This window comes from Calonectris borealis, chromosome 2 (assembly GCF_964195595.1).
Source record: "Calonectris borealis chromosome 2, bCalBor7.hap1.2, whole genome shotgun sequence".
Classification (NCBI taxonomy): Eukaryota; Metazoa; Chordata; class Aves; order Procellariiformes; family Procellariidae; genus Calonectris; species Calonectris borealis.
In genome coordinates this window covers 156068870-156083733 of record NC_134313.1, presented here as the reverse complement: position 1 = coordinate 156083733, position 14864 = coordinate 156068870, and the positions used below count along the sequence as shown (strand labels likewise).

Below are 14864 nucleotides of genomic sequence, written 5' to 3'. Positions count from 1 at the left end.
CAGATTTACCGAAAAACACCGTGACGTTTTTCCTATTTCCCTTGCAATGCTGAACACAGATTTAGTAAAGCTTTATTAAATTAGTGACTTGGCTAAGTTTCAAATTGAGCTTGAGTTCTTAGGCTTGTCTTGGAGAAGCTGATTGCAAACAAATACAGAAGTATCTCTGTAAATTTGATGAAAGAAATTTTGCAAGGGAAACCCGCAACTTAAATCATATTAATAGATAATAGATTAATAGATGAAAACTTGTAGTGATTCTAACACTTTCGAGTGGCTTTGTATTTTGTCTGTAGCTTTCAATGAGTATTAACATGATTTCTTATTGTATGTTTTTATTCTATAAAAATGTGGTTTTGCTCATGATTTGACTTTTTAGTAATGATGCATATAGAGGTATCAAAACACAGGTGATAAATTCCAGTGCACAGGCATTGATCGGCACTCAGTTTTCTGCATTGCTGGGTAAGAAGTAGTGATTTACTGGGGAAGGTGTGACCCTTCCTTTCCTGACTTAGTGCCGTTCACTTTGTGGCTTGTGTTGATGGGTTTCGTGTCCCATCAGAGCTGTTGACCCTTTGTACTATCCAATTAATGGCTGCCTTTCCTTGGGCTGATGATGTTGTGATCTAGGCATTGATCTGAGTCTCTGCTGATAGACTGCTTGCTCTTGGGTGGGAAGAAATGATGAAATGCTGATCTACAGTGGCATTTTGATGTTGCTGAAAGTTTTTTTTAACAGTAGATTAAATTGTCATTTGCAGCTCGTAGCTGTGTTTGATGAGCAAGATCCACACCATGGAGGTGATGGCACCAGCGCCAGCTCGACAGGCACGCAAAGCCCAGAGATTTTTGGCAGTGAGCTTGGCTCCAACGCGGCATCAGCCTTTCAGCCTTACCAAGCAACAAGTGAAATTGAGGTCACCCCTTCAGTCCTTCGTGCAAGTAAGTAAATGTTCTCGGTATCTCAACGTGTTTCATCTTAATTTACAAGGATGTGAAGTGCTGTTATCCATTCCTGCTGCTGGGAATATGATTCATTATCTCTCCTTATTGAAAGCTGATCAAAATTGAGAAACTGCGGAAATGCTTGTTGCATGCAAGTAAACAAACCTTTCTGTTTTAATAAATTATTTATAAACTGCTTTTAGGAGCAATAAGCTCTTTCTGTGCTGCCAGTTTAAAATTGTCCTCACACTGAAAATCACAGCAAAGTTTCCAAATGCAGTTGCTGTATGGTGTAATTTTCAGTTTGCCGGTTTTATTCAATTTAATGAAGAAAAAGGTAAAAAGAAACTAAAGATAGGAGCACTTTCTACTGAACTTGTCAATGTTGCTAGGTTATACTTGTCACCTTCCCGTAAAAACACTTGCTGATACGTGCATTTACTGTATTGCAAAAATACAGTTCTTTAAAAAACAGAAACCAAAGCCAGCAACATCCCTTTATTTTGTTTATTTCAAAATGGGGAAGATTCATTGCAAAACCACCAGGTAGGAATTATGTATCACACTTCTTGCTCAGGCAGGATCTTTGAATATTTCAGCTTATTAAGAAGAAAAATCACTGAAGGAAATTTACTGTGTAATTTTCATTGTTGTTAAAAGTACCACGCAAGCAAGACAACAATGGATAAAGCATCGTGCCCCTCTTACTTGTAATATCTATCATTTTGTTCACTGAACTTTTGAAGTAGTGACTCCATTCCAGAAAATTCTTGGCAGAAGTCAATATCAGTCAGTCCTTTGATATTCTACAGATACAGAGTTTTAAACAACTATTCGTAATTCCCAATAGATTACTTTTCTGTAGGTGTTCTCTTAATGGATAAAATCTGTGTTTAGTAATCAGGTAAAATGTAAGTGGAAAAGTTAAACTCTCTATCAGGTTTGAGGGGTTTTGTACCAGAGTATTTTCTGTGAAATTAAGGGAACAACATTTAACAACTAGCTTACATAGACTTGACCGTGTATCTTTTCAAGCTATAACTATGGTTCGTTATAACCCAGAATTAAGTTAGGGAAGGGATTAACGGCAGAATAAAGAAGTATCCTAGAATTTCAGGACCCTTCCATTTTGCTGTCACTAGGGTATGCCACTGCTAAATGAAATCTCTTATTTCCATCCATAAGCCAAAAAGCTGTCCTCCTGGGTTCTCAACTTGAGAGGGGTTAGAGCAGACAAATACATACACGTTTTCTCTTTATTGTGATTGTCTGGTGTATTATACAGTACATTGATGTTAGTTCATCAAAATCATATAGTGCAGATAAAATTCAATTATATATTGGACAGCTCACTTATCTTCGGTGTCATTCTGGAAAACACATGGAATACTTAGCTAGTTCACTGATTGCTAAAATGACCAAAAAGTGCTTTGAGACCCTACAACACAAAGGTCTATAGACATGCAGAAGACACTTAAAACTCTTGGTAAGAATTGTAGTTCTTTTGACACTTTTTATAACAGCACGCAAAAATAAAATGGGTGAAACAATTTGTCATAAATATGTTATCAGAAATCAGAGATGTTCTCCTATCTAGCTAATTCCTTTTTTTTTTTGTGTGTTGACAGATATATTTTGTTTCTAAATGTTCCAAACCACAGGCTTAGAATCCCAGTCCAGTAATATTATCCCATATTAAACATACCTATTTCAAGAATTTAATTTAAATATACATTGAAAATGGAAATAATATCCCTATTGTATTTCCTTTATAACTTGTGAAGTGAAGCATAGCATACAAATGGTATTCTCAGTATTTCAAATAATTATCTTCTTACTGTGTAAGTTCTATTCAGCAAATAAAACCCATCCAGTTTTGTGGTAGATGCAGATCCTGATTATTACATGTTGACAAGGTCATATATCTATTAATTGGATTGGAGATGGGATACAAAATTGCTGTAATTATTGTAATTTTCTAGCTAATTGCAGGGTTGGCAGTGAATATTTTACTTCTAACAAATGAAAAACAGTATTCCGTCTGAAATTGGTTTATAGCATTTTAGACATTTTGTTTTACATCTCTGGTGCTTTTTGCTCGCAATCTGGGCTCTGTTTCTCAGCAGTTTGCTCGCAGAAGCGTAGCTTTGTGCCATTCTGCTACTGCTCACCTGCACCCGAGGGGTATGGCGCGGTCTCTGTTCGGAGGCAGCATCTCAGCGCATTAGGCTGGGGCTTAAGGGCCTGCTGAAATTTTCATCTCTTTGTTCTGGTTGCCATGCTACCCCTTGTGTTTGTTTATAGATCACGCCATCACTCCTCTCCCAGCAAGAGAAAGGTTAGCTAGATCAGGTCCAGCTGGAAAAGTAATATTCATCTGGATTCCCTCTTTTCCCATGCACAAACACAGCCTATACTTTGCACATGGGGGGGTTGTGTCAAATTCAATCTTTCCATCTAAATGTGGAAACAAAAATGAGGCTGGCCTATACCCCCTATGTTGTTTTGCAATGTGAAAACACAATTCATCGATACAAGCAGTTGATTTATTTATGTTCTTACCTAGCTCTTTGCCTTTTACTGCTTTTCTGTTACCCAAGTTAAACTTCCTCTTGTTGTATTTCATCAGTTGAGCGGCATTTTTTTTTCTAAGCATACTGTAGACAAGGTGTTTTTTGTGTGTGCCTGCATGCTTTCTGAGAAGAGGTTGGAAGCTCACTGCAGAAGATTGTTAAAGCCGACTGATGTTTATTCCCTGCTGAAATATAAACTGGAGGCGCAGGTGAAAATTGCCAAACCTAATGAGCAATTTGGCAGATAAGACAGGATGTCAGGCAGTGACAGTTCAGCAGCGGGTGCACTGCCTGTGAACCAAGTTGTTTGTTTCACAGTACTGCATTTAAATATTGTAAATAAAATCCCTTTCCAGCTACATGAGATATTGTGAAAAGGGTCATCTCTTTGTCTAGTTTTCCTTTTAAGTTATTTAGCTCTGTTAAATAATCAAGGGTGGTCTTAGTTCTTGGTCTTGGTGTGATTATATGTTACAAGTCTCTCTGAATGTTTCAGCAGTTGCAGTTAAAAAGCATTTTTAATATATAACATTATTTGGAAAATATATTGAGAGGTTTAGAGGACCGATTGTTTTCTTTTTTTCCCCAGCCCGAAGTAGAGAAGAGTAAGGGGTCTGGGAGATCTTCCTTCTTTCTTTCTTTCTTTCTTTAGCTGTTTAATGGGAGGGTATCGAGAAGATGAAGCCAGACTCTTCTCACATGGGCACATTATTGCCGGAGGCAACAAACACAAGTTGCAACAAGGAAGATGCCAGTTAGATATTAGGAAAGTAATTTTCACGTCAAGAGCGAAACAGGCTGCTCAGAGAAGTTGTGAAATCTCCATCCTTGGAGATGGACAGAACTTGACTGAATATGGCCCTGGGCGATCTGATCTAGCCGGTCCTGTTTTGTGTGGAGAGGTTGGACCAAATGACCTTCAGAGATCTCGTCCAATCTCAAAGTTACTGTGTAATTCTGTGACTCCAAATAATTAATAAAATTAAAGTGTTTGCTTCTTAAAGCTGTTATTTGTAAAAGCAAATGATGTTTATAGTGAAATATTTAGCAGACGGTTGTGCAAGCATATTGTGCACGTACAGCTTCCCAGCATGGTTTAGTATTGTATTAGTTTGTGCCAGTGTGACACAGATAAGCTGACCATGACTTTTACAAGACTGCTGCTTTTTGTTTTCAGGATGTCTTTGGTAGCTACGTCAGTTCCTTAGAAATGAGATATGGGGTAATTGTAAGGTTCTCTGAAAGGCTGGAGGGTGAGCATCTCCCTGAAAGGCTGGCCAGAGGACTCTAAGAAATTACTAAGAGCTAGCTGAAAATGGTGTACTCCACTGATGTATTTGCTCAAGTGATCTGTATCGTATATTTTGGTGGGACTCTCGGCATTGGTTTCATATTCTGGTCACACACGCAGACTGTGGGAAAAGAAAAAAGGTCTAGATGAGAATATTATGAAGTGAGTGCACAGCTGGCTGTACTAAAAGTGCAGAGGAGCAAAGAGTTGCTGCAGTTTCACATCTTTGTTTACCCAGCAGCATGGCTGTTGCTGTAAGGTTCCTTGTTTCCATGTGTGTTCTTAGCCTGCAATAAGCACAAGTTAATTCCTCACGGGTAAGAGCATGCATGCAGACTTTCACTGTGAATTTGTTGAGATACTAAAGTTCCTGAGCTTGCTTGGCTTTGAATTTGTGGAGATCTCTGCCCTCAGAGTAGTTTTTAGTAGTTCACTGGCAAATTAGTAGGACGTATCAAGTATAGTCCCTGAGGGCTCTCTCAGGTTAAGGACTGTTCAGTATTTTAACAAATCTGAACTGGAATATAGAGTATTGCATAAAAAGCTAAGATGGAGTTTCAAGCACTTTGGATGTCAAGGGTCAGTTCAGCATTCACTTCGTACATTAATAAACTGTTTTGAAATCAGTGAGATGTGCACAGTCGCTGCATCTAGAAAGAAAAAACTAATTTGCAAAGCAATACTAGTGAACAGCTAACCACACAGTACTGCCAGAAGGATCTGGGCATTATAGGGCATTATTATAGTGCATCTGGACATTATGTTCTTCCATGAAAGGATCAAAGGCAAACGCTGTTGTGGGCTCACTGAAGTAGCTGTGAGCAGGCAGACTTTAGCTGAAGTGACCAGTTGTGGTGCCAGACTTGGAGAAATTGTAAACAAGTTGGAGAGCTGAAAGAGAGCAACAAGAGTAAGATGCTTTGGAGACTATGACCAAGCATTGGAAGAACTGGTGTATTTAGTTAAGAAAAGATAAAAACTGATAGGGTTCAAGTCTTCAAATGCATTTATTTTTTCTTGTTCTCCATGTCTGCTAAGAGAAGGGCAGTTGGCATTTCCTGGGGAAAAGCCATTTTTGGCAACCTGTAGGCCTAAAAAACATTTTTGCACCTCATGTAACAAGCAAGTCTTTGTGGGAATGGTTCAGAGGCGTGTTCTGCGTGCTGCTGAGGGGTGCCACGCGCTGTGTTGTAAGGAAGGCAAAACGGCTGGTGGTGGCAGATCTGTCCTGTTCCTGGCTAAGCCATTGGGTTGTTTGGTAACCACAGGTGAGCCACTTCTTGTGTCCATTGTAAATATGTGTGTGTCTTTTCTTAGCATCTCACAATCTGAGTGTTCAAAAAATTCAATACTAAGCCAACCAGTTAAAGGTGGGAGCGCATAAATAAGTGTGTGAATTTCAAGTACTTTAAAATTGCTGTTTTAAATATGTCACTTCACTGATTTGATACAAGTATTTATCTAGAGTCCCAAATGCATATTCTGAGAATTAATTCGTTAATATTTCTAAGTGCTTTTGTTTGAAGGTTTGGAGCATTGCATGTTAGTATGTTGGCAAAGAACTGCAGAGGTGAGTTCATATTTGTTCCGGTTTCAAAAATGATGATGGTTTCAGCACTCTTTCCCACATATGGCCATTAGAGACTTTTTCATTCTTGTTTGTATTTCTTTGACTCCTTATTCAACTGTGAGTCAACTTTATGTATGGAAATAAAGTCATTTTCAAGTGTCAAAGAACTAAGGAAGCAAGAGATTAGAAGAGGGAGGAAGAGAAAGATGAGTTCATCAAAAAACAGATGTTTGGATCTTTATCAAATGGAGTTATCTCTAGGGTTAAATAGCTGCTTACAACATGTAGAGAAAGTCATTCACATTTATAATGAAAGATTATGGCTTTACAGGCAATGCTTGCTAAAGTCAATGGGAGGTTTTCCACTAGCTCCACCGAGCTTTGGGTCAGGTCAGCTTTCCATGGTGAGTCTCCTCCGTCAGGAACCTTCATCGGTGATCAGCCCGGTGTTCAGGTGCCCATCGTGAATTCCAAAAGATTTCCTAACCATCATTCCCACTTTCACTTCCTTGCCAGGGTCTCAGATGTTTATTTTACCGTGTCGGATAATACGAAAAGAACCTTGAACTTAAGGCTTGCACTGAGCTGTTGCAGCTGAATAAGGAAGGTTTCTCATGCATCAGAGTTTGAGGGGAAGATTTAGCAAAGTCTGTTTCCTCATCTTCTGGTGCTCTCGCTGTTCAGGAATTCTTACCGCCTTTATCCCTGTAGCTCTATCAAGGATGTGATTGTTTTAAAGCCAGAGTTATTGAATGAAAAAATCAGTACCAGGTGCTGCTTTCTTCCATGAGGCTAAACTTGTTCTTTCTACAGCACAGTTCTGACTTGAGTGATCTTCAGTTGGTGGTTTCTCCAAGCGTAGCGCTCTGCTGTTAATTTGGCATTGCTGAGCAGTTTAAAAACCATGTGTTTTTGATGAGGCTGTGACACGTTTGTAAAAACAAATGGATTTTAAACTGCTTAAATTTCTAAATTAACCTTTAATATCTTCAGCCTTCTCAGTATACCATCAAGCAAAATACTGTAGCTTCTAGTAGGATTAAAAAAATCCCTGAAACCAATAAAGTAAAGAATTTTAGAACTTACTGGATTCTCTAGAGGAAACCGAAGTAATTATGGGGCATTTCAAGATGTCTTTGCATATGGTGAGGGCTTCTATCTTTGAGTACTAATAATGGGGAGCAATAAAAATATGGTATTGTATCTGATACCTGGTGGTATTTCATGCCATACCTACAGAATGTAGTACACGAGAGATAATAAGGAAGGGTTTTGAAGATGTGAAGTATTGAATTTGAATAGTTTAGGAAGTCAGGTTTGGATATTAGTCTAAATTTGACATCTTAAATAGATTTAATGATCACTTGAACAAGAAGCTATTATGGAAATCACAGCTGTATTCTGAGAATGTTTCGACATGCATGTGTGGTGGTGGTGGTGGTGGTGCTGGGTTTTATTTTCCCCTTCTTTAAATGAAAGGTAACTTATTCCTTAAGGGAACTGTATTTCTATGTATGCAAAAATATTACGCCGTTTTATCCGATCAAACATTACAGCTGCACAAGTCTATTGTATTGTGGTATCATGGATTTAATCCCTTTGTGATAAAGCTATTTGTTTATTCAAAGAGTTTGTCATCACACATGTATCAATAAGTGTAACAACTCTTTCTATAGATAATTTCTTGATTACTTCTCTATTTCTTGTTATTTCACTGTAAGCAAACAAGAAGGAGCACAGTGAAGGCAACAGAACATGAATCTGAAATGAGATGGGAATGCTTTTTCACGGTATAGACAACCACCCTGTGAAATTTTTTACTTTATGGAGGCATGTGTACATATTACACTTTTTTTTATCCAACAGTTTCTAAAAATCTCATGCAGTATTTGTAGGTACTTATTCTGAAATGTGATAAAACAGTATGCTTCAAGGCATCCTTAATATCCAAAACCACCAGTCCGCAAGAGTAACTGGTATCCTGGTCGCATTTTGCTTTGCTTTGAGGCAACAGCATTGGTCTCTGGGGGGTTGACTACTGACATAAATTACTCACAGACAATTTGCCAACAGGAAAGGATGCAGAGTTTGTCAAATATACTTAATTATTCACTTGGTCCTAAGCAGGATGATCTTATGGAAAGGGAGTTGTAGGGCTAGTGAAGAATGTTGTGATGCTAGGGGCTCTGTGCCATGCTGTCTGCAGAGTTACCCCGTGTTCAATGCAACAGCTAGTGCATACCCCCCACCACCCTCTAAATAAAGAAGGATGTGGATATTTTTTACCACAAGCTCAAGGCTGTAAGATATTACACTTAAAATATATCCTTAATTAGGCTAAACTTGTAATTCAGTGAGAGCATTGTTGCTTGCTTTTTTCCTTCATTCACAAGGGATCTTCTTGCTCCCTTCTTTATTGCATTTGCAGCACGTGAACTCACTCTTTTTTCAGAGGAGGATGTGTTTTGGAGATGGACCATCTCTTTTGGTGATTACTGGGAAAAAGTTGCTTTAAATTCTGTGTCTTTTGACATGTTCTTTTGAGGGGGATGAAACAGGGACAGATGGCTGCTAGTTGAATAGGCTTGTTTTTTAGTTTGTTTTTTATTTACTCTCTCATGCACTGAAAAGGACTGAAAGATGATACAGAAATAAAGGAGTGGATGAGAAATAACTTTCCATTAATTTATTGCCTTATTTCATACTTTTAAAAAGATAGAATTTGTTCTTTCTCCCACCCATCTCTTGTTGTAAATCTTAAATGAATTGTGTGAGTAAGATGAGCTCCATCTTCAGAAATGCTGTGGGTTCATGTTAGGGGCAGATTAAGCATTTATGGTGAGAATCAAGCATGTATATTTAGAAGAACTTTTCTCCAGAGATTTTGGCCCCCAATAGCAGTGGATGCTGTGGAGGTGACAAGCCCAGCATGAGCCCATGATCCTTGGTCTGAGCTGAGACGAGGCATGAGCCCACCGCCTGCTCTCCTGCCTGCACGGCTCGGCTCGATTCAGCACAGCTCAGTGTCCCCGACCGGTCCGCAGGCAAGGCCCCCTCATCTCCCCCTCTGTGACACTGTGGGAGCAAACGGGGTCCCCCTTTGTGACACAGTGGCTTTCACCACCCAGGCTGATGCCAGAGCTCAGCTGTTTGGGATTGGAGGTGGATGTGAACTCGGGCTGTGTTCCAGGTCTGTGTTTCTTGCCTCCGTTATGGATTTAGATAATTAATTCTGTCAATATTTTTGGATTTATAGAAACTGGAAGTGACTGTATATGTGGGGGGGGGGAGTTGGGGACCATGTAGGTTTACAAACAAAAGCAAAAAGTGTTACCTTAGGTTAAGATAAAATATTCGTACTACTACTTGCATGCATACAGTAAAGGGCTGTACAAAGATAGCAATACCAAGCTACTGTGTTAGCTTCTGGAAGTTGTGCACATGAGTTGAGGACTAGGCTTCTCAAAGCAAACTTTGATCAACCATTAAAATCTTATCGTGAGGGGTTGGATTTGATTCTGCTCTCTGTACAGCACTGTTTGCAACTGGAAGTAAAATTGGGACTCTTTTGGCAACTGCTGGGCAACAGCTGATTCAAAGCAGACACTAAAGGTAAGGTTAACGTCAACAGACTTCAGGTTCTGCATCTGAGCTAAATACTCGAGGCAGCCCGGTTTCTCATTCCTGGAGAGGAATGGACACCTTTAGGGTGAGTCCATCTGACCTGTTTTACAGTTTATTTCAGGATGAGATGGAGTATGGCATAGACTAGCTGCACTGGCTAATCTCCATTGATGAGAGAAAAACAGACGTGACTAGTTCTGAAACAGATGCCAGCGGATGCCATGCTGTGTGTGATTTACCTCACATGTAAAAGTAATTTTTCATTTGAAAGATTTTTTTTTTTTAATGAAGTAGGATGTTGCCTTTGTTGCTTTAGAAATGGTCATTTGTATATTTGGAAGAGAAAGGCTAAGTGGCATTTTACAAAGCCAATGACTTCTCAACTGGACCCACAGAGCAATTTTACATGGCCCCAGGAATTTCCTACACAGCCATAATTATGCTTTGGAAGTATATTTGGGTTGTAGACACTATGTTATGAATACAGATAGTCCCATGTTAGTTTTTTTCACAGTAAAATCGCGTTTGAGAAACTTCCATGAATTTTTATGGTTAAACCAACAGTGTCATCTGCCTTGGGTCTGACACTGGTATCTAGGCACTTTATGTAGTACTACTCCCAAATGGGTAAACCTCTGCAAAGAGGCAGCTGTACTTTTTCTTGCCATGCGTTCTCAGACTTTGAAGCGTAACAGGTCATGCCGCGTGGCACTGAAAAGCCAGCCTAAATCTGGGGGAACAAGCATGACTTGGAGTTACTGAGCACTGAAGGACTTGAGTTGTCTTTACTGCTCTTTGCAGTTGAGTGCCTCTTTACCCTATTCCCTCGCGCACAGTTCAGCATCTGAGTGTTATGGCCATCCTGCCCTTACCACTCTTGCGCATATCCCGGCTCCGTGTGAGCTTGGAAGAGGAAAGCTCTCTGTATACATGCCCAGCCTCTGAATGGGGGCTGGGGAAAGGAGCCATCCCTCGAATATAGGCTATTAAAGTAAACGCCTTTGCAGGTTTGCAGAGAGAGTAACGGTGAGCAACAACTACTGAGACTGTTTCAAATGAAATAACATTTGAAGCAATGCTAGCAGTTCATTTTTAGTGGATTATAAAAGAATAAAGTTATGTTCACCAGTTTCTGATAAGTTAAGAGAATGGAGAGACACTCCTGCCTTGTTACCCAGCCCTATACAATGTACAAATTAATATTTCCATGTTTTTTGTAAGCCCTCTTTTGATCTCTCTGCTTTTGGGCTTTTTGGAAGCAAAACCTGAGAAATATTTTCTGCATATGAAAGCTTTCTCCACCAAATATAAAAATGACGTTAGCTTCTTCTATTCCAACCCATTTTAAGCTCTGATGTTTAAGACCTTCATTAGATGACAGAGGGGTTTTAGGTCAAGCACTGCCTGACTTTCACAATGATTTCCATCTGAAGGGTCTTGCATAGTGAAGTGTCTTCATGTTTTATTTAAAATTTTAGTTGGGGCTCTTGACTCATGGAAAAATAAATAAAAATGAAGGGCTTACTAGGAGTGCCGTGGTGAAAAAATTATGGAACTGCTTTTTCAAATGAACTGCATGACATTTATCCGTGAAAATATCCATTAAGTGAGTGAATAAAGTTACTACTCTAGTTTGACATAGTAGGCAATATTTCTGTGAGTATTGTACATGCAGATGATTTACCTCTACCTCTGTTTTAAGTTCACCTTTAAAGTAATAAAACATAAGTGGACAAAGTCTTCTCGTAATCCTCCTTCCCATAGCTCTTTGCTATGTTGCTCAAAAGGTAACATTACAGTGAAATAAGTATTTTCACTTCATCCACCCGTAAGGATAAGGGGAAATCTGTTTGCAGTTATTGTTGGTACTGAGATAGTACCAACACTAGTTCACACTTCTGCAGTGCCCAGGGGTGCGGGACGCGTAGCTGAAGGCTCAGGGAGAGGGTCTCTGCCAGGGCGCCGGCTCCGTGGTGAGCAGGGCTGTCTCCAGGAGCCAGAGGAGGAGGGGGAGAAAAAGAAGCCATGTGTTAGCAGTAAAGGAGGGAAAGAGAAGAGAAGGGAACTGTTTAAAAACCTCGCCCCCAAAAAGTGAAGGGTGAAAAGTCTCTGTGAAACTGCAGCTGCAAATATGTGTAGATGTTTGTTTATTACAGCTTGGTCTGCGTATTTCTTGTGTTAGCTGAAGAGTTTATCCTAAATTGTGTGTGTCTGTTGGCAGTTCATCTATGCAGTAGTACATTGTGGTGGCAGCAAATCCAGAAAGCCCATGGAACATGAGAGTAGCAAAAAAGTGCAGCTTGAGCTGTGTCCTCGGTGGCGCTGGGAGCGAGCAGTTGCACTCCTGAGGGTGCAGGAAGCAGGTTTGCTGTGGGGGCAGCAGGGCGGCCGTGCCCGGGAGCGTGCCCCAGGCTGCGGGCAGGGGAGCGGTGTTCAGGGCAGCGGGCGCTTTGCTGGGGTCGGACCCTGCGGTCTTCTCGTTGTGGCATGTGGCACATGGCCACCCAGGGACGTGCCCAACGGGATGAGCTCGAGGAGGAGTGTGGTGCGTGCACGTGTTAAACTAATTTGTGCTTTTATATTAGAATTTCCTTCAAATTCTCAATGGCTGTGAGTTGAGGGTAGTATTGTAATACGGATATTTATGCGCTGTTTACCTGCTGTGACTGCTGGTGCATAAGCAAACTTCTAGGAGTCTTACTTCATTCTGCATTTTACCAGAATGATTTTGTGGATGTGAAATTCTTTGCTTGGGATTCCTATTATGGGCTGAATTGAATATTAAATTACTCCTCAAGCCCTCAGGGCAGTACATCAACTTCACTCATACTGAGCATTTGTGCTGTGCTGTATGTGCCGTGTACCAGCTTCAGTTTCTGAATTCTCCCAGGGCTAGGATTTTTACTCCATTCATTTCCATTTTTCTTTTTCAAAGTCAGAATGTTTTACTAAGGGTGAAAAATATTTTTAATGAAGTATTTTAATTTGTTCTCATGTTACGGGCTTGTATTCCCCTCTCCCCTCACCCAGGTTTCACCAGGTGTTTTAAATATTTTCTGAGTATGTGTGCTTTCAAGGTTTTTCTGCAAATCCAATTGTGTTTAACAGGCACTGAGTCCTTGTGAATCAATGTTGTGTTTTTCTCTACTTTATGCCTCACAGATCTGGCAGATGTCTTGAGTTCTAGGACAAGAGATTTTCAGGGTTTTCTGTATGAAAACAGGTAAGATTGGTACCTAGTTAGAATTTCCTTGGAAAGGAACAGAGTTTCAGACCTCTGTGGAAGGAAGGCATTTCATTGACTAAATTTGTAGAATTTAGTAAATTTAGTAAGTAATTAAATTGAATAATGCATCTTATGCTGTATCAAAAGTGATGGCTTTTGTAAGGAAAGCTGTACTTGTGTGTTTTCTTCACTTTTCCTCTTTTTTTTTTTAAAAAAAACTTAAGGGAGTGGCATATGTAACATGTAAAGAAAATATGGTGTTTGCTTGATCTTACCTTGGAAAAAGTTCTTGATCTTAAAGTCATAGTGTTAGCAAAATGGATGGTAATTTTCAGTCATGGATACATGTGCTTAATTCAGAGTTTAATTTTCACCTTGACCAGCCAAATTAAATGTATTTGTTTCATTTTAGCCATAACTATTTTCTTACTTTTTTCACTTGCACTGCAATATAATTTTTTTGTTTTGTTTCCTTACTTGATGTTTTTCCCCATTATTTTTCCTGTCATTTACTTTAAGACACCTGAAGGGTCATTTTTAACAATGAAAAGTGAGGAAATGTCAAAGGTAGGGCTGCTGATTAAGGCTCTTTGTGCGCTCTGTGCTTTCTGTCTGTAGTTATCAAACTGCAGAATGTGAGATGCTCAGCGTGTGTGACGGGGACGAGGCTTTAACCTGAGAGAAGGTTAGCTGGTGACTTGATGCTCCTTCTGTTTCCATTTGCTGACTTCCAGATTAAGAACCCGGTGCAGCTGGGTTAACTTGATGCCTCATGGAAATTTTAGAAAGGAGACAACTGCTTCATATCAGCCCATGATCAGAAACAGAGGGAGAAAGGAAAAGAGAAGGCATGAAGAATGAAAGAACAAAGAAGCATGGATCAGAAAAGAAAAGAAAAAAAAAAAAAGAGGAGCTAGTGGCAGGGAATTCTTACTTCCCTGGGGACAAATAAAAATACATAACTGTTTCCTTGATGTTACTTTGCCATATAAACCATTACCCTAGGAGCCACGTAAATGATGTATGATTCTGAGAGAGAAGTGAGTAGGTTTCTGCTGCCCTCCCTCTCTGCCTTTCTTTCTCTTTGCAAAATTATCTGTAGAATCTGAGACCTGGTCCATGCCAGAAGCTGCAAAAAAAAGTTAAAGGCATGAAAAGGAAGGATAATCCCACATGATTACACTTTTGTTATTTCTCAAGTGTTAATCACAAAATGAAAAATGGTATTGTGTGTAATCTTAGATTTGTATAAGTGCATGATGACATTTTGAATTACCTTTCCTGAAACACAAACTGTGGATGTCGCAGACGTAGAAGACATTCACTGAATTGCAGAGCTTTAAAAATGACAGTCCTGGGGCTTTGATGGATTCTCTGTCTCCTGAAATCTTGAAATTAAAGTCAATATTTTTCTGTATTTCCAACAGAAGTTAAAAGACTAAATGCAGACATTATTGCACAGTGTACCTGGGCTTATATAGGTGTTTGACAGGATGATCACAGGGTGTCTTCAGGATTTGAGTTATGAGGCTTGTTTGGAGTCTCGCCGTAGTGCTGCAGTGTGTGTAGCAAATGCTTCTTCGCATACTTGGACTTGTGCTTTTCTCATTTAACATTCTTCCGTATCTGCTT

General features: G+C 39.7%; 1 protein-coding gene across 8 annotated transcripts in view; it reads left to right on the top strand.

The window, feature by feature from the left end:
* PARD3 (par-3 family cell polarity regulator) overlaps positions 1 to 14864 on the top strand; it is a 470848-nt gene that overhangs the window by 162446 nt on the left and 293538 nt on the right. For all 8 annotated transcript variants that reach the window (XM_075144058.1, XM_075144059.1, XM_075144057.1 and 5 more), the window contains exon 3: positions 765 to 945. In XM_075144058.1, coding sequence (XP_075000159.1) covers positions 765 to 945 — 181 coding nt within the window. The remainder of the gene's footprint in view (positions 1 to 764; positions 946 to 14864) is intronic.